The sequence below is a fragment of the Cajanus cajan genome, chromosome 2 (assembly GCF_000230855.2).
Source record: "Cajanus cajan strain Asha chromosome 2, NIPB_CcT2T_4, whole genome shotgun sequence".
Taxonomy (NCBI): domain Eukaryota; kingdom Viridiplantae; phylum Streptophyta; class Magnoliopsida; order Fabales; family Fabaceae; genus Cajanus; species Cajanus cajan.
Genome location: NC_138518.1, coordinates 64,642,038 through 64,660,440, shown reverse-complemented (window position 1 = coordinate 64,660,440; position 18,403 = coordinate 64,642,038). Strand labels below are relative to the sequence as shown.

General features: G+C 29.4%; 2 protein-coding genes across 4 annotated transcripts; both read left to right on the top strand.

Annotated features, from left to right (window-relative positions):
- Window positions 1-1,961: 1,961 nt before the first annotated feature.
- On the top strand, window positions 1,962-5,274 carry LOC109804731 (metacaspase-1). Of its 2 annotated transcripts, XM_020366564.3 has the most exons (5): window positions 1,970-2,753; window positions 3,276-3,606; window positions 4,440-4,557; window positions 4,639-4,821; window positions 4,956-5,274. In XM_020366564.3, the coding sequence occupies exons 1-5, from the start codon at window positions 2,246-2,248 to the stop codon at window positions 5,013-5,015; spliced, it is 1,200 nt and encodes a 399-aa protein (XP_020222153.1). In that variant the 5' UTR covers window positions 1,970-2,245; the 3' UTR covers window positions 5,016-5,274. The 2 variants fall into 2 exon arrangements, with proteins under 2 accessions (XP_029128506.1, XP_020222153.1); XM_029272673.2 differs by lacking the exons at window positions 4,440-4,557; window positions 4,639-4,821 and having other exon boundaries at window positions 1,962-2,753.
- A 623-nt stretch (window positions 5,275-5,897) lies between these two features.
- LOC109804728 (metacaspase-1) lies at window positions 5,898-10,233 on the top strand. Of its 2 annotated transcripts, XM_029272748.2 has the most exons (6): window positions 5,899-6,307; window positions 6,403-6,592; window positions 7,823-8,144; window positions 8,421-8,538; window positions 8,643-8,840; window positions 9,265-10,233. In XM_029272748.2, exons 1-6 carry the CDS (start codon window positions 6,236-6,238, stop codon window positions 9,322-9,324), a joined length of 960 nt encoding a protein of 319 aa, XP_029128581.1. In that variant the 5' UTR covers window positions 5,899-6,235; the 3' UTR covers window positions 9,325-10,233. The 2 variants fall into 2 exon arrangements, with proteins under 2 accessions (XP_020222149.2, XP_029128581.1); XM_020366560.3 differs by having other exon boundaries at window positions 5,898-6,592; window positions 9,265-10,231.
- Window positions 10,234-18,403: the final 8,170 nt, after the last annotated feature.

The following is an 18,403-nucleotide window of genomic DNA, read 5'->3' as shown; positions in this document are numbered from 1 at the left end:
ATTGAATAAGTTATGATTTTGGTTTGTATAATTTTTTTTCCATCATTCTAAAACTTGTAAACATTGTTGTTGGTCCTTAAAAAATATTTCTAGTCCGTATAAAATAATTGATTTGTTTTATTCCTTATAAAAATATTTTCTTTACTATTCATCTTTCTAAAATCTAAAGTCACTATTTTTGTCCTAATAATGATAATTTTAATGAATATAAATATTTATTTTAAGAACCTATAAATTATTTTTAGATCTATTATACACTAATATGGTGCCACTAGCAATTGCGGATAATATTTGAGATGGTCACTTAACCTTTTAATGAAAAAATAAATAGTTAAAAATATTTCAAAATAATAGAGACTTAAAATAATAATATAAATTTTAGAGGGTGAAAAATAAACAAAAAAATTTATGGGGACCTAAATCAAAATTTGTTCATTTTGTACGATTAAAAACATATTGAAACCTACTAAATAAATTTTAACATTAAATAGATAACATATAAAAATTATTATTTAATAATATTTATACTTAATTATATTTTTAACCCTTATTTTCATCTCATTAAAATGATAAAATTAATGAGATGAAAATAGGGGTAAAATGAGAACTAAGTGTGTAATTTAATCTAAATATTATTAGATATTAATTATTTAGTTATCTATTTAATGTCAGGTCATGATCAATGTTATAATTTTAATGATCAATAGATTGACATTTACTGATGAGACCAAATTTATGTATTTTATAAAATTAGAGGACTAAAATTATAGAATTAAATATTGAAAATCAAAATTACAAATTAAATATTTTTGGGAACAAAAAATTTAATTTAACTATAAATATTTTTAAAGAATTATATTTATTTTTGTTATATATAATATAGTCTTTATATTATATTTCAAACAAGATTTAAGTTGGGATAGAAAAGGAAAAGGAATTCAAATTCCTTTTAAATGGTCTATGCATCAACATATAAAGAATAATTCAAAATTGTGAAATTTAGCCTAAATGAAAAAAAAAAGTAAAAATAGAAGGAAAATCTTTTTAAAATTTTAAAATTTAATTTGATTAGATAATTTTTTTTAATTAAATATGTTTTTAATATCTGAACTTTAATCAATTTTTGTTTTTAGTTTCTGAATAATTTTTTTACCAATTGAAGTTGCTAAACTTATGTTGATTTTCCCTTTTATTCTTTGAATTTTTTCTTCCATTAACATTTTGTTCTCTAGCATACAAAATTTTTGTTCATGGAAAAAAAAAATCATAGACTATAAAACCAAATAAAATTTGTTCAAGAATTAAAAATAAAAATTGACAAAAATTCAGAAAATAAAAACATATTTAATCCTAATTTTTTTAATATCTATAATTTGTAATCCAAACGATTTCTGTTTCCACTTATGCATATAGGTTCACTTTGTAATGAAACCAAGTTGGAAGCCAGAGTGTTCTAGATTTTTTAATTTTTATTCTTTTGGTGTGGAAAAAAACGAAAATGATACTATACCCATTTTGAGCAACTTAAGAAATAAAAGTTGAGAGCATCAGGTTCTTGCTGTATCATTGTGAGAATAAGGATCAGAACCATATCTTTCTTAGACGCAAATGAGATACGCCATTCACAACACATTTTCTGATTTCCCACTCATTCTTCTGTTTCTTCTCTTTTAATAAAGTCCTTAATTCACTGCTGTGGGGTTCTCCTACGTTGGAGAATTGACTAACCTTAACTTAGACTTGTTAAAAGTAAGCATCTCCCAAAGTAGGATTGGATTCTATATTTGTCTCATTTTTTTATATAGAAAGAAAAGAAAAACAATTATTACACTTTTTTTTTAAACACCTGACTTACTCTTTATCAAAGTCATATTATGTGAATACAATATGACTATAATACAGTATGAAACATGTTCATTGATAAAGAAAAAAACTTAAGAAAGTTATCGTCTAAGAAATATTGATACAATATTATTTAAATAATTAAAAGAATTAGTGTAACGATAGAAAAAAAAAAATATATACAATCACACGAAATCTAAAAAGGTATGAATATAATTTAGTCGGTCAATTATGTATTTTCAATGATTAGAAAAGTTTACTTAACGTGAAGGGAAGTGCAAGTGCATGAAGAATGGTGAGAGTTGAGAGCCTAGTATGATTTGCCTATGCTGTGCAACAATAGCATCATAAATTTCGATGCTTCCTACGTGCTTGGCCAACAGAGAAAACTACAGTGGGAATTATGGAAGATAAATCTAAATACAGAAGGTACAGAAAGGGTGTTTCATCTCCCACAAGCACTTGTATGCATGGTTCCTATGCATCCAAAAATATCTCCACTTCTCAGTCAAATGGGGAAGCAAAAGTTGCCTGCAAAAGTTGCAAACCAGAGTGTCTCTGTTGTTGTGTGTGCCTTAATGTTAGTAGTTCAACTTTGGGATCACAAAGTTCAAAGAAAGACTCTGGAATATGCCGTCCAGTGAGGAAAATTGGAGCCAAATTGTTCAAACTTGGTGATCTTGGAAGTTCCAACAAAAATGTGAATTTGCTGAGTGGCCCATTTTCTCCTTCAATGCCTTCTTTCTCAGCCTTGCCTAGCACTAGCAGATATAACAAACGTGCGGTTCTCTGTGGAGTTTCTTACAAAAGGAAACTTAGGCTCAAAGGAACCATGAATGACATCAGGAACATGAAGGAACTTCTCATCAAGAATTTTAAGTTTCCAAAGGATTGCATTCGAGTCCTCACGGGTATCTCAAGAAATTTATTATGTTTCTTCTGTTCCTTTGGATTTCACTTATTCAGTTATATCTTTCTAGTTTGTATTAATGCTTATACAGTAATTTGGTACTTTACAAGGAAAAAAAAATTTCTTATACTATATACTATAGAAATTGAATGAGAATTTAGTTAACAACCAATTTGAAAGTCTGTTAATATGATTGCAATTACTAAATGCTTGTTTTCTTCTCTTGTCAGTTTTTGATTTCAAAAATTGTTTTGCAACCAAAATTTTATATCTCAAGTCTTAACCAAAAAGACTGGGATTCAATCTTCACCTTGAGCATGGAGTTGTGACTCTCTATAAATCCAACTTAGTGAGGAGAAGTTATGCTTTCTTAAAAAAAATGTTTTGTAAAACAATTAATATACTTCTTGACCTTGTGGTACCACTAAATTGTTTCTTGACCATGTCTGCTTTCAGTAACATATTCAACATCCTCAAAGTGTCAGAAAATTTTCTGATTTGAAAAGTAAAATGAATATTTCAGAACAAGAGCAGAATGAGAATTTAATACCAACGAAACACAACATATTGGAATCCTTAAGGTGGCTTGTGAAGGACTGTGAGGCAGGAGACTCATTGGTGTTTTACTTCTCGGGACACGGTTTGCAACAGCCAGATTTCAAAGAAGATGAAATTGATGGGTTTGACGAGACTCTTTGTCCTGTTGATTTCTTGAGAGAAGGAATGATCATTGACAATGAATTAAATTCAACCATTGTTTGGCCCCTAAAGAAAGGCGTCACGCTTCATGCTATTGTTGATGCTTGTCATAGTGGAACAATTCTTGATCTTCTCTATGTTTATCAACGTGAAGAGTAAGTGCACTTCTTTTCATTTTCTGTTTGAATTCTCATTTTTACCTATCGGGAAACTAAGGACTGTTGATAAATTTTTATATAATACTATAATGAAAAAAGATTAAAAAAAATGAAATTAGTTTATCTATTAACTAAAATAACATAAACATAAGTTATTAAAAAGAAAAATATTTTTAAAGTTAATAAGAGAGAATTTCTCTAAATTAATTTATGCAGAAGTTAATAATTTTCAAAAAAGTTTATTTTTATTATTTCTTTTTATTCTCTTCCATTAAAAATATTTATAGAAAAAATTATCTAAACATCTTCAAAGTTTCTCAAAAACTAAAAAACTGATGTACACTCCTAATGGGCCTACGCTTTATGATTTAATATGGTATCACTATCACATCTCAACTTATGTTAATCTATAAAAAGAAAACTAAACTTATAAAATTAACAAAATAAAGGCCCAAACCAGGCTAAACAAACATTAGAATTGACCTATAATCTTTGTAACTCAAGGACAAGGTCAACATATGCAGAATAAGGCCAACAATAAAATAAACAAAAATTATAACACCAAACTATGGATGATGGTAAGCAAGTCCCAAGTTCCCAATCTAGTCGGATTTGAGGGAGAGCGTTGGAGAAAGAAGTCTTATATAAGACAAAATTAAGAAAACTGAAGTGTATATAAATTGGGTGTGAGTCTGATAAATCTAGACTTTTTTCGATAATATGGTAGCTAGCAAACTTCAAACACGAAATAATGAATAATCCAACCACGCACTCTTATTGGTAATGCACTCTACATAAAGAATTTGAACTTGTGAGTTGTATGGTTGCAGTGGCATTTGGGAGGATAACAAGCCCCCTTCAAAAGAACCTATAAGAAAACATACAAGTGGTGGATTGGCGATTTGTCTTAGTGCATGTGAAGATAATCAGACAGCTGCTGATAGTGCAGTAAGAATTAATCTAAGGAATAATTTTTATATTACACAATGCAAATGCAATGCAGTTCAATGATTTGAGAAACCTACGTAGGTATTTGGTGGAAAGGGAATGAATGGTGTTCTCACTTATCTTTTCACAAAAACAATCCAAGAATACCCTCAAATAACTTATGGACGTCTCCTTCAAAACATGCACGACGAAATTAAAAAGATTAACCGAAGCAGATGCAATAACCGCTTATTGCAACATATCTTCAATCGTAAAATTGCTCAGGTTGGACTCCATCACCATTTATTAATGTCCCTAATTTCCACGTAACGTACATGCATGTGTATTTTGCCCCCCAAAAACTATTTGTGATATGCGAGAGATATAGTTTTTATGATGAAACTGAATAAACATTGCAGGACCCTCTATTATCATCATCGGAGAAATTTGATGTTTCTACGACATTGTTCACATTGTGAGAACGTAAGTTTCAAAAGACAATCCTGCGATGAGTTATTAATTGGTTGCAACACTATATTTTCTGATAAATAGTATAGTCGCAGAAAGGCACCAGCAATTAGAGCTATCACAATTCCATACAGTCTCTATATATTAATTTCAACTCTTGCTCCTCAAAATTGCAACTAGCATTTCATTTTCCTTCCTGAATTTTCAATTGAAAGTCATCAAATGTAGTGTGAGACAGATTAATTGAAAGCTAAGTGTGCCTTAATACAATCTTTCATCACTTCTTGTACCTCGTTCTTCCATTTTATTTGAAATTTAATTTGATCACCAAATTCATCAATGTAACAGTAATTGGAATCTCTTTAATTTGATATTTGTTTCTTATAAATTGCATATGTAAGAGCAATGTGCGAAGGTTATATAAACAATTAGGGCGACAAAGAAAATTTAAAGGTCCTCTACAATGAGGCACGTCCAAACCAGTTAATCCTTTATCATATATATCTACTTAATTATCTAGTAATTTCAACGAGGAACAAATGAATTCTATCAAGAAAATTCATTCTTGGCTGTAAAGGAGGACCTCCTCATTTAAATCACGGGCATCCATGCACTGAAAAGAAGAAAAGAAAAACACAACCATTGATTCCACTGTACAAAACTTGCAGGAATATGCTTGTACTCTTGTCTCCTCAGTCCTCACCATCAAATATTGCAACAAACTCCTTTTTTATCTGTAAATACTTATAAAAAAAAAACTTTCAATAAATTAAAATCAAGTTTTTATATCTAAGATTTTGGAAAACTCGGATAAAAGAGTTTTTGATAAATCATGTTAGAAATTTAAATTAATTTATTTTATTTTCTTATTCTTTCTCTTATAAATAAAAAGCTGGAATACATTTCATTGGTTCCTTGTTCCTCGTTCTTTATCAGCAGTAACGTCCTATCGACAGAAAAACAAGCAAGTGAATATTATTCACTCTCCACTAGAAAAAAGCAATTGGAATCCTATTCCGCATCTTACCCTCCAAATAGATAGCGGAAACTGAATTTCACAGACACGTTTGAAAAAAGTCACTCCATCGTTTCCATTGCGTTCATAATTTCTAATACACCATTCATCAATCTTTAGGGAAACAAATGACAAACAGACAAAAAAGATGTAATCAGTGTGGAAGACTATTGGTGGTTCCACAAGAGGTGCAAGTCTTTGAGTGTGCAGTGTGCCATGGCATCACATGGATTGGACCCACCACAAGTCCTTGGAGTCAAGCCTACAGCAACGTTCATCACATTGCAGGTCGTTTTAGAGGCTTTGTAAATACCATAATGGCTAGTTCAGTTAACAACAATTCGGGTTATTATGGGATAACTCACTTTGGCTATTATCCTCAGCCTCAGCCTCAGCCATCATCACTAATGCCATCTTACCATGTATATGGCTCAAAGCGAGCAGTGCTATGTGGAATTCGCTACCATGGAAAGAGTTACGGTCTTAAAGGCTCCATAAATGATGTCAAATGCATGAAATACTTTCTGGTTAAGGAGTTTGGGTTTCCTAGCGACTCCATTCTCATGCTCACAGGTATTCTCATATATATACTCTCTTAACATTGGAAATAAAGACAAAACCCAATATAGTATCATAATGTTATTTTTTATTAGAATTAAAGTTTAATGTAATAAACACCGACTCTTGAAAATCTTTATTATATATATTAAAGAAGTGAAACTACAATTTGATGGAAGAATAATAGTAAACAAAGGGAGGAGACCTTGCCCTTGATCTAAGCTCACCAAAGGGTAGACAAAGGGAGGGTTATGGTGAAGGAATGAAGATAGGCGTGGATAGGAGGTGTTTGGGCGGAAGTGTTTAGAGGGGTTGGTGTATGGTTGCTCAAGTTGGCTCACTCCAAGTGTAGGTGGAGGCCACTCTAGGTTTCCTATTCTCCAAGGGTGGAGATAGGAGGAGGTTAGCCGAAACTAACTAGTGACTAAGGATGGATTTTGAGGCACAAAAGGCTCACTCAATATCATATAATCCAAAGTATTTACAAGTGGTGGGGTGTTGGGTATTTATAGGAGGGGAGGCATCTAGGGTTGCATTTGGAGCAATGCATGGCCGAAATTCACAAGGCAAATGCACTCCAAATGAAATGCCAAATGAACCCTAGATGCTACTTGGTGGCCAAGGATGGAATCTAAGGGGTTAGATTGGCTATTTCTAGGTGCATGATAAGTCCATGCAACCTTTGCCCTCCACTTGGGCCTAAGCCTTTCTAACACCAAAAATAGGTCCAATGCTCACCAAAAAATGCGTCACCTCCTCATGTAACACCCTAGCCCAAAATTAAAACCCTAATCATCTAAAGCACCCCATAATACAAGGGTAAAATGAGAAATACAAAGAAAATAAACCCTATGACTAAAATACCCCAAAATACAAGGGTAAAATTGGAATAAAGCAATAAATTCTATACTACTCAAATTGGCCATAGCCATGAACCATGTGATGGGTCTCACATGAAGTGAAGTACCAAGGATGGTCCTCCATCAGAATAATAGTAACATGACCTAAGATACTGCATGCATGTTTTATGTTTTATGTAGAAATAAATATCTATATGTATGAATGTTTGAGATAAAATTTATATGGGCTGACAAGTAAATATCAATATTGAGGTAGAACAATGCATATGGTAAGTAATTATATTCTTTTTATTATTATTATTATTTTAACTTTACACATCTCCTAAAGATTCAGAACCTATGTGTACGGTATATATGTATCTGAACATTGAGAACCTACCCGCAGATGATAAGGAGGAGAAAAACCCGCTAAGAATTCCAACGAAAACTAACATTCAAATGGCCTTGAGGTGGTTGATTGAGAGTAGCCAGTCAGGGGATTCATTGGTGTTCCACTTCTCAGGACATGGGACAAGGGAAATGAACATGGATGGGTTTTGTGAAGCAATATGTCCTGTTGATTATGAACAGCACGGGAAGATACTAGATACTGAGATTAACGCTGCAATTGTTAGTCCACTACCACGTGGTGCTAAACTTCATGCCATTATTGATGCATGCCATAGTGGGACTCTTCTTGATTTATCTTTTATGTGCAAGATGAACAGGTCAATTATTTAGGAATGCTTGCTTTATAAACATTGAACACCTCTTTAATTTGCCTATGCTAACGACACATTTTTTTTAATATACTATTGCGAACACATTCTATTACTAACTCAAATTTATTGGAACTCACATTTTGGTGACGTCTTATTTAAATCAATTCTCATGATATCATAGTTTTTAATAAATTTTAACTGATAATAAAAAATGTGTTAGAAATCATAATGTATTGCTAGCATTCTCTTGGTGAATTGAATCCGTTTCTTCTGTTATATCAGGGAAGGATATTACACATGGGAAGATCGTAGATGTTGCAGAAATGACAAAGGTGCAAGCGGAGGGCTAGTAATTTGTATTTCAGCTTGCGAGGATGGTCAGATCTCCATAGATACCTCAGTATGTAATATTTTTCCAGCTTGTAAAAACTATCATGTAAAGTTTAATTATCACTGTTTGGAGATAATTAAAGATTCATGAATTGATATGGGTTATGTGTGTAGGCCTTAAGTGGCAAAGTAGTTACTGGGGCATTGACTTATAGTTTCATCCAAACGGTGCAAAATGAACCTGGTCTGAGTTATGGTCGGTTGCTCAGTGTAATGCGTTCAACCATCCGTGGTACAAAAACAGGCATAGTACGACTAAATGGCCCAATTGCTTCACTGTTAAATAGATTTCTTGGCCCGGAAATCCGACAGGTATTGCTCTCTCTTTCACACTCATCACATACATTAATATAAAATACCGTGACTCATAAGCTTTATTTTGGAATAGTGATGGACATCCACTAGTTATATCATTAAAGTAATGTATCCAGCTGCAACATCTCTCACCTCACAATTTAATCCTATTTTCTAAGGTTGAATTAATCTCAAATCCAAATATTAAAAAGATGTATATCATAATCTGTTGTAACGATCGTAGTTAAGTTTATCGGAAGACATACTATCCGATAGTTATTTGACCAATCATAATCATTAATTTTAGACTTAACATGTTTAATTCTCGGCATGAGACGATTAAAGGAATGTATATAAGGGAGGAGAGACCGTCACCTCACAATAGACACTTCCTATAAAGTATGAAGTTGGTACTGAAAATGGTTTGAAATTGGATTTGCAGGAGCCACAACTATCATCTTCGGAGATGTTTGACATGTATACAAAGCGGTTTGAACTATGATAAGGTAATTTATCATCAGAAGTATAAGTTTATAATCGTACGTGTTACTGATGACAGAGATTAAAGATGTAATATTGGACACATTTAACTGAAGTATTCGAGATCTGTAAACATTACACAAATGAAGGATTAAAGAGTGTGGTTCTTTTGAACATAGGAAATGGCCAATAAGTCGTTTTTCAACTTGGATGTGGGAGACAATCCCCAACTACAACTATGTACCCTGCTTTGTTTACATAGTCTCAAATTTGATCGTCGCTATTTATTTTAACTGTTGAAATATTGGGTGATATGTCACCGGGTGTTGCTCACTATTAAATTATTGTTCTTTCTTTAAGGTTCGCGAGTTTAGATTTGTAGTTATTAAGAGTTGCTAAAAGTTGAACTGAGAAAAGAATCGAGAAATTTTCATATTATAAAAGATCGAGATGAAAGATTGTGGATTTGATTGAAGATAAGATAAATTTTTGAATTTAAGATAATGAAGTGACTCATCAAGGTAATTTCTAGGATTGGGGATTTGCAAAATGATTATTATCGAGTTAATTGTCCAACCTAATATTAATATTGATTCTCATTAAATTTGCATTAGCTTAGGGTAATTTTTGTTCCCTTATGAAGAGAAGTCTAATTCCTACTTTTGTGTAGATATATTTAATTAAATTTATTAAGTTCTTTGTTAATTTATTAATATGATTTAAAAAATATTTTTCTTTCCTATCATTCCAACTATTAGATTCATCTTTTTGAACCATCCCTAAACATTTAAATTAAATGGTGGTCAATTGCTTCACATAAGAGAAAAGTTAATAAACAAGAATTAGGAGAAACTAATAGAACATATTTAATTCAATTAACAACCAATAGTTATTAAGGATTATGTCCCAATCCTATAAAAGAGGGTTCTACACATGCACATGATATAATTTTAAAAAAAATTAAAGAAATGAGAAAATAAAATTGAAAAAATTGAGAGAAAATAAATATCAATCTTTAATCATAATTCGTTACAAAGTATGATGTTAAATCCTAATTAAACTTAACGTATTAACAAGTCTTTAGTACGATTATTAATAAATTCAATTTTTTTAAAGTAAAAATTTGAATTTAAATCTTGTATAAGAAAAAGATATAATTTAGAAGAAATATCATATTAAAGATAATCAGTTAAATTCTTCAACAAAAATTAACTATCAACAAAATTAATAGATACTTCTTACAATAATATGATTAGACATTAATAAACTTAGAACCTAACCTATAAAAGAATATTTAAATATAGGGTCTTCATCAATAGGAGTTTGAGTCCAACTAAATTACAAAGAAAAAAAATCACAATAGAAGTAATTTAGTCGTACCAGGGGTGATCTTTATGCAAGATTATTATTTTAAAGCTTCTCATCATGGGTGTAACAATTCTAATCAAACACACCCGATGGTCTTCTTCACTTCTTGCATGGTGCAATGAAAACCTCCTATTTTCACTGATCAAAATTCAAAATACTCTCGTCCTTTCAAACAGATTCATACCTAAAATAAAAAACAAGCTTAAAAATACACTCAAACAGAGAGTAAAAATGTGTAAAATTTACTTACGTAACTAAATTAATGATAAAAAATTAAGAAGCTTAAACGACATTTAAAGAGCTCATGTCCCATTTTATTTGATAAAAGTATTTAAAATGAGAATAATATTAAAAAATATTATTCTAATTTTATTTTGATAGATAAATATTACTTGAAATAAATTACAATATAAAAATGATAATTATTTAAAAATATATAATTACTAAATTTCATGTTATAATCAAGTAATTAAATATGCCCTTTTATATTATTTTATATTTATAAACTAATTTAACAGTTAATTTTATTAAATACTTTTAATTCAATCAACTATTTTTCAACTTTTCCAACTTTTAATTAATTTTTTTTCAGGTTTCAACTGACTTATTCGCTAATTTTGTGAAATACATACACCCAAAGATAATCTCATATAACTTGAAATTGTAATGAAGGTAGATGTTACAAATACATCAAACAAATATTTAATATTTTATAATCTTATATGTCAACGTAAAAATGGATCTAATTTTGTTTTAAAATAGTTTAATCGAAGACGTATGGCTGTTTGAGTGCTATATTTAATGTTATCATGACACCAAATTTATACGATATAATATGATCCTCCTCCATGAAAAAAATATAATATGATCCTAGTGAGCTTAATAATTTGATACAGTACTTTTATTTTATTTTAAGTTTACATTTTGAAATCAAAACGGGAAATAAAGGACTAGTTAAAAATGAGATCGTGTCACCATTTAATGCAATTAATAGTTATCATGTATATACTTTAATGAAAAAATAGTTTATACAGTTGTAACCAAAAACTAGTCTATACAGTTTGAGAGACAAAAAAATTCGTTCTATATTACAATAATATTTTGAGAGATCCATTTGGAAATGTAAGTTATGCCAAATGGAAAGAAACCAATTCTCAAGGGTAGTCTTACAGGTTATGCCAAGCCAGGCCAGCTCTTGGCCATAATGGGTCCTTCTGGTTGTGGCAATTAGTCCACACTTCTTGATGCTTTAGCAGGTCACAAACTATCTTCTTCTTATTATTCTATGACCTTCATGTATTATATTATAACAACTACATTATATGATTTATTCAAACAATATTGTAGGAAGATTGAGATCAAACATAAAGCAAACAGGGAGGATTCTGATCAATGATCAATGGTCACAGTCACACACAAGAACTGGCTTATGGAACATCTGTAAGAGACATTCTCAAAAGCTATAAGTCCCGAAAATATATGAATACTACTCCAATCTTAATTAACTACTGGCTACGTCTTATTGTCTTTATTGGAATAGCTACAAGTATGGGCTCTTTCTTCTATCAAATCGGCTCAAGTAACGATCTTATACAGTACATATATATGGACAATGCTTTTCTGTACAAGCTAACGTGGGACAAATTATCTCATTTTCTTTAATTTTGAAAATAATAGATTAAACTACCGTTTTAGTCCATTAAAGTGTCATGTGCTTGCAAATCTCAAGAGAACGGAAATTGCAAATTAATTTTTGAAACTGCATTCCATCGATCAATTTGGTTCAGGGTTTACCCTCTATCAAAGAGTGTTAACATGTGAACTGTGCAATTAATAATAAGTGTCGTGTGCACTCTCTTTCTCTTTTTGTTTTTTTTTTTAAATCTCTTCCTCTCTTTTTTGTGATTTCTCTTATTTAGTTACTTATTCGTGATCATGATCGGAAACTAAGAACTTTAGGGTATTCACAATATTTAAAGGAATTAAAACAAGATTAATGAAAATTTATGGAATTGAAGATCATTCCTACTTCGTAAATGATGGTTTAATCACAATAATATTAAAATAAGTTGAAGTCTCAACATGTTCCTCCTCGCCACAATACGCTCTCTTGCTACAAAATAGAAAGTTAGCACTTAGCTGTTGGTTTTCAGGGCAGAATACGATTTCTAACCCAATCACTTTTCCATATGCGAAAACACATGTTAATTAGTCCGTTTGGATGAGTTGACAGTGAAACAAGTTGAGATAAATCGACTTATTTTATCGGTACGTATCTCTATTTAAATCATATAAGGTTTGAAATTCTCCAATATGGAGAATAAAAAAAATGGTTAAAAAAAGAAGAAGATAATAATATTAAAATTAAGTGATTGGTTGGTTATTAAATATTTTGTACTAATAATATAATGACAAAAATATTTAAATAAATATTTTCTTTTGTTAATATATAGTAAATTTTGTCGTTTGAATACTTTTCCTTTTACAATTTTTTTACAAACAAATTGTTTGTGGAATTATATATTGAGTTAAACATGATGTATTATTAGTTTAAAATTACAAATCAACCTCTATAACGCTACTAAACTCAAATCATGTGAACCGATGGAATCAAATGAGTATTTCAAATCTTAGGAACTAAATTAACAAAAATAAATTTTGGGATTAAATAAAAAAAAAGGTATTGTCATCTGAATAAATATTGTTTTTGCTTCAATATCTATTGTACACAACTGCACAGAGTTGAAAAGTAATAATACAATACAACATTCTCATACATGATTCAGGACGGATCGCTGCTTTCTTTTTTATTTCATTTCTGGCTTTCATGACATTTATTGGTGGATTCCCTCCTTTAATCCAGGAAATGAAGGTAAAGTTTGTGTTCAATAAATTAGTTTCATTTCACTGCATGGTACTCCAAAGTAACATGATATTAAAACAGATATATTATTTCGACATCAATAATTAGTGTTACAATGTTACGTACATAATTATTTTTAGAATTTGATACTGATATATTATTAATTTTTTTACAAGGATATTGATGTATTACTGTAGTTGAATTTTTATCTTATCAACGAAATTAAATATTATCTTAAATATGACTCTTAAAATAATTATTACAAAAATTAATAAGGTCAATTTTATGATAATATTGAATGTCAATATAAATATAAAAAAAATCTATGCATTATTAATATATTTTAATTAAATTTTTATTTTTATTACTCACTTTTGTTTCCTTTGTGACTCTAAATATTCGCTAAAACTATGAGACAATCTTGTCCCATTCAAATTGTATAAGAAACATTTTCTATATCATGAAATCAATTTAGCCAAGTGAGTCACTTTTAAATATTTTAGTTAAAAATTAAAATTGAAAATAAGACCAAATAATGTTGCATGTCATTCACAATTCCAAATTGTTTGAGAAGGAAAAAATTGAAACAATTTGTCTCCAAACACTTTCTAATTAATGTTTTTGATACAAAACCCCTCCATGAGCTGCATTGCATTTGTAAGGCTATAGTTAATCTAACGAGTGACATTTTCCCCTCATTTTCTAACTTAAATGGTTTCCTTTAACTATGCTGGGTATTTGAACGCGAGACAGATTGAATGGACATTATGGTGTTATATGGCTTTCCTGATAGGCAACATATTCTCTGTTGTTCCATTCATTATAATGATATATCTAATTCCTGCTGGAGCAATAGTTTATCACCTTTCTGGGCTGCACAAAGGACCAGAACACTTTCTATACTTTGTTTTTGTATTATTTTTACTTGTGTTAGGGGTTGAGAGCCTTATGTTGGTTTTGGGGAGTATGTTCCCAAATTTTGTGGCTGAAGTCATCATTGCTAGTGGAGTTCTAGGAGTCATGATTTTGACAGGTGGATTCTATCCACGGCCAAATGATCTTTCCAAACCATTGTGGAAATATCCTTTCTATCATGTTTCCTTCCTCACCTATGCTTTCCAAAGGATCATTCAAGAGTGAATTTGATGGCTTGTCGTTGACTTTGGATCAAGGTGGTGGTGCCAAAACAACTAGTGGTACAGAAATATTGGCTAAGACATATGGCATGTGCAATTGGGTCACTCTAAGTGGGTTCATCTTATCATTATGTTTGGAATGATTGTTTTGTATCGAGCTATGTTCTTGGTCAATGCTAAGAGCAAGGAGAAGTTGAAACCTAGGTCAAGGTGGTTCTATTGTAAATAACAATCCAAAACGAACTTTGAAAGGGATTTTTTTGTTGTTGTTGAAATGTTATGGTTTTTATATAAGATTTATTTATTTTAGTTGTCTAAAAAGAAAAAAAAATTATATTATGATCTCAAGAGATCTTTTGAAATTATTGGATATTATCCATTTTAATACTCAGTATATTATTAGTTTAATAGATTTGTTATGATTGATTAAAGATGTTTGTAAGTTTGGTTAATGTGAATCTAAATTGACCAAAATTAATTATTTTACTCCAAGTTTTTAGTGTTTGAATCAAATTCAACTCATTCAAATTTGTTCATATATGAGTTTGGTAACATGTTTTGATTTTTACATAATTCAACTTAATCCAATTCAAATCCACTAAAATATTATATATATATATATATATATATATATATATATATATATATATAAAATTAAAAATAAAATGCAAAAATGACTAGCTTTAAGTTATTTATTTTGTTCAATGTATTTGATGAAGTCTTATATTAATACACATTGAGTATTTATATATACGAGTTAGTTTATTTTTAAAAAGAAAAAATATATAATTTTAAAAAAAATTGTAAAATAGTTTTAAATGGTTACATGAAATACTTATATTTTTCTATTAAAAATATTTGCTTAATTATTAATTATGATATATTTTTATAATTAAATGAGTTGGTTTTTTAATAATTATTTCAATTATTTTTATATGAATATGTATATATATTATAATGTTTATAATTAAATATTTTGTCATTATTATTTTTATTAATTGAGGGAAGTGTTTTTGATAACTATAGTTAATATGTTTTAACTATGGGATTAAGAGGGTATTAATTTTTTTAAAAGAAGTTATACAATCAATTTTCTTTAAGGCTCCTTCTTATGCTTGCATGCTTCAAACTTAGGAAAACTTGAGTACAAGGGAAATTATCCCGAAAATCTATGTCTGTCTTCTAGTGTTCATCAAGGTAAGGAGGAGTGAGTAATCCCACTTTAAGCGTGGGTTGTATGTTGAGTACTATGATTGATCTCAATCTTGTATTTGTTATATGCTTTATGTGTGAGAATTTTCCCCAAAATATGTGTTTGACTTCTCTAATACTCTTGAATATTTTAATTGATATTAATGGTATGTGTGTGTTTCTAATTTTATTATTTGGACTGTAATTATATGTTTTGGATTCCTATGGAAACCCTAAATGTTTATTGCATAAGTAGTTAATAGGGATATATGTTTGGAATGTGTAATTGAGGTCTTGTTGATGTTTAGCATGCAAAATAAAATGTTTCTACCAATTGAATTATGAATTTGGATAATTTCATGTATGATTTGTATTTTAGGCTTGTCAAGCATTGTTGAAGTCAAGAGAAAAGATTGCTCTCCCTTACATCAGGCATGAGATAACTCTTGTTAGACGCGGGAGCTTTAAGGGCTTCTTTGTGGTGTTTCCCCTGAGTGTGACCCATGTCATGTTGGGTGTTGTTCAACCCAAGAGTCTTGTTTGACATGTATCATAAGCATAAATGTTTTTAAGTGTGTGATATGGAATACACCGTCAGGAAAGACTCCTTGTGTAAAAGCTTGGAGATTAGTTCTTGGGAACAGTCGAGTTTTGAAAGCCCCAATCTTGCCCATTGTGTGCATAAAATGAAACTTGCACGACTCTAGTGTCATTACTAGACTCTAGTACTATATCTTTTTAGTGAGAGTGCATTAAGAGCGTGACCTAACATGTTCCTCTAAGCTACTCTATGTGTTACTTGAGACAATACACCATGTGATATTTTTATTGGCACCACATTCATTATTAAATGTAGTTTGTGTCAATCTCATACACTACAAGAAAAACTGTTATTATCTACGGAATATTATCTACGGAAATTTTTTCGTAGATAAAATTTAATTCTATGGAATATTATCTACGGAATTTTTTCCGTAGATAAAATTTAGTTATCTACGGAATATTATCTACGGAATTTTTTCCGTAAATAATGTCCAGTTATCTACGGAAATTTCCGTAGATAAGTTATCTACGGAAATTTCCGTAGATAACTTAGCTACGGAAATTTCCGTAGATAAATTCCGTAGGTAAAACATATTTTTATTATCTTTTCATTTTTATTTATTATAAAATAATTAGAATATTTAATTTAACATCATTAAAAAAATAATCATTATAAAATTTATTCTTTTTTAATTTAATTATTTATTATAATACTTTTTAGTTACCATATTTACCAAAAAATTATTTTTAATTAAAATATATTTTAGAATTTTAGTTAATTCATTATCATTCACTCACTTGATTAAAAAGTGATAAAATATAATTAAATTTTAATTAATTTAATAAAATAAAAACTTTAAAATATATATCTAAAATCTGTAATAATTTCTTAAATACAAATATTTAATTAATTAATTTTAATATATACTAAATTTAATATTAGAAATTTTATAAATATTTTAGTTATAATTTTTATTATCTTTTGATTTAATATTAGATTTCTTTTGATTATGAAAGATATTTACCTGGATTTGAATTATGATTGTTATAATCTTTTGATTTAATATTGGATTTTATTTATTATAAAACATAATAAATAAAATCTAAAATCTAGAGCAATTTCTTTGATACTAATAACCATTATAAGATTTAATTAATTTAATTTCATTATTTATTATAATACTTTTTGGATAATATTTTGATTTTTAGTAACCAAGAACGGGTCAATCTCAAACTAGAATGGGTCATTCTAGACTACAAAAATGGCTTATAAAGATTAGATTGGAATGGGTCGTTCCAACACATGATTATATGAGTAAAATGCGAAGCCAGAACGGGCCGTTTAGATTTGGGAATAGGCCATTCCAAATATGGGCGTTGCAGGTAAAATGTGATTTTAAAACGGGCCGTTCTAGTTTTGGAACAGGTCGTTCTAAACGTTTTCTATTTTGCCTTTTGATTATTCTGTTGGGCTTCTTGTTGGATGTGATGTGTAGATATGTGGTTGATTTTGAGAATGATCATGTTTTGATATGTATTAAAGTGCTCTATGAGTTTCTACGGAAAACCTGTTTATGAGAAAGAGATAAAATAAGAATGTTTTGATCATGTTTACGGGAAACCTGTTTAATGATAACGAGGAAAAATATATTTTTATCACGTAAATTAAAAAATACTCGTAATAATATATTTGAAAATAAATTTGTTAATTTTTTTAAAAAGTTAAATTTATTAATATCATTAATATATAATAGACTTTTATTAAGATAGACTAAATTTTTTAAAAGGTTAGACCTATAGAAAATTCATAATAAATAATAAATCAGATATATATATTCCAAGTATGAATTAACTTATTTTGATCCCTAACATGATATAGAGAGAGAGTCATATGTTTAGTTTTTTTACTGGAAGAAAAATTATTTCCACGTATTAGCCCTAAACAATCAAAATTATTACAGTACTAGAAGGGTAATGTACAATGTAAAACAAATAAATAA

What these genes read in the sequence shown, in the direction of transcription:
- LOC109804728 (XM_020366560.3), top strand. Translation starts at nt 6,148, where the DNA reads ATGACAAACAGACAAAAAAGATGTAATCAGTGTGGAAGACTATTGGTG. An exon ending in TTTATGTGCAAGATGAACAG is followed by an intron (nt 8,145 to 8,420) that starts GTCAATTATTTA and finishes CTGTTATATCAG; the next exon opens with GGAAGGATATTACACATGGG. An exon ending in TTGGCCCGGAAATCCGACAG is followed by an intron (nt 8,841 to 9,264) that starts GTATTGCTCTCT and finishes TTGGATTTGCAG; the next exon opens with GAGCCACAACTATCATCTTC.
- LOC109804731 (XM_020366564.3), top strand. Translation starts at nt 2,246, where the DNA reads ATGGAAGATAAATCTAAATACAGAAGGTACAGAAAGGGTGTTTCATCT. An exon ending in TTGCATTCGAGTCCTCACGG is followed by an intron (nt 2,754 to 3,275) that starts GTATCTCAAGAA and finishes TGAATATTTCAG; the next exon opens with AACAAGAGCAGAATGAGAAT. An exon ending in TATGTTTATCAACGTGAAGA is followed by an intron (nt 3,607 to 4,439) that starts GTAAGTGCACTT and finishes GTATGGTTGCAG; the next exon opens with TGGCATTTGGGAGGATAACA.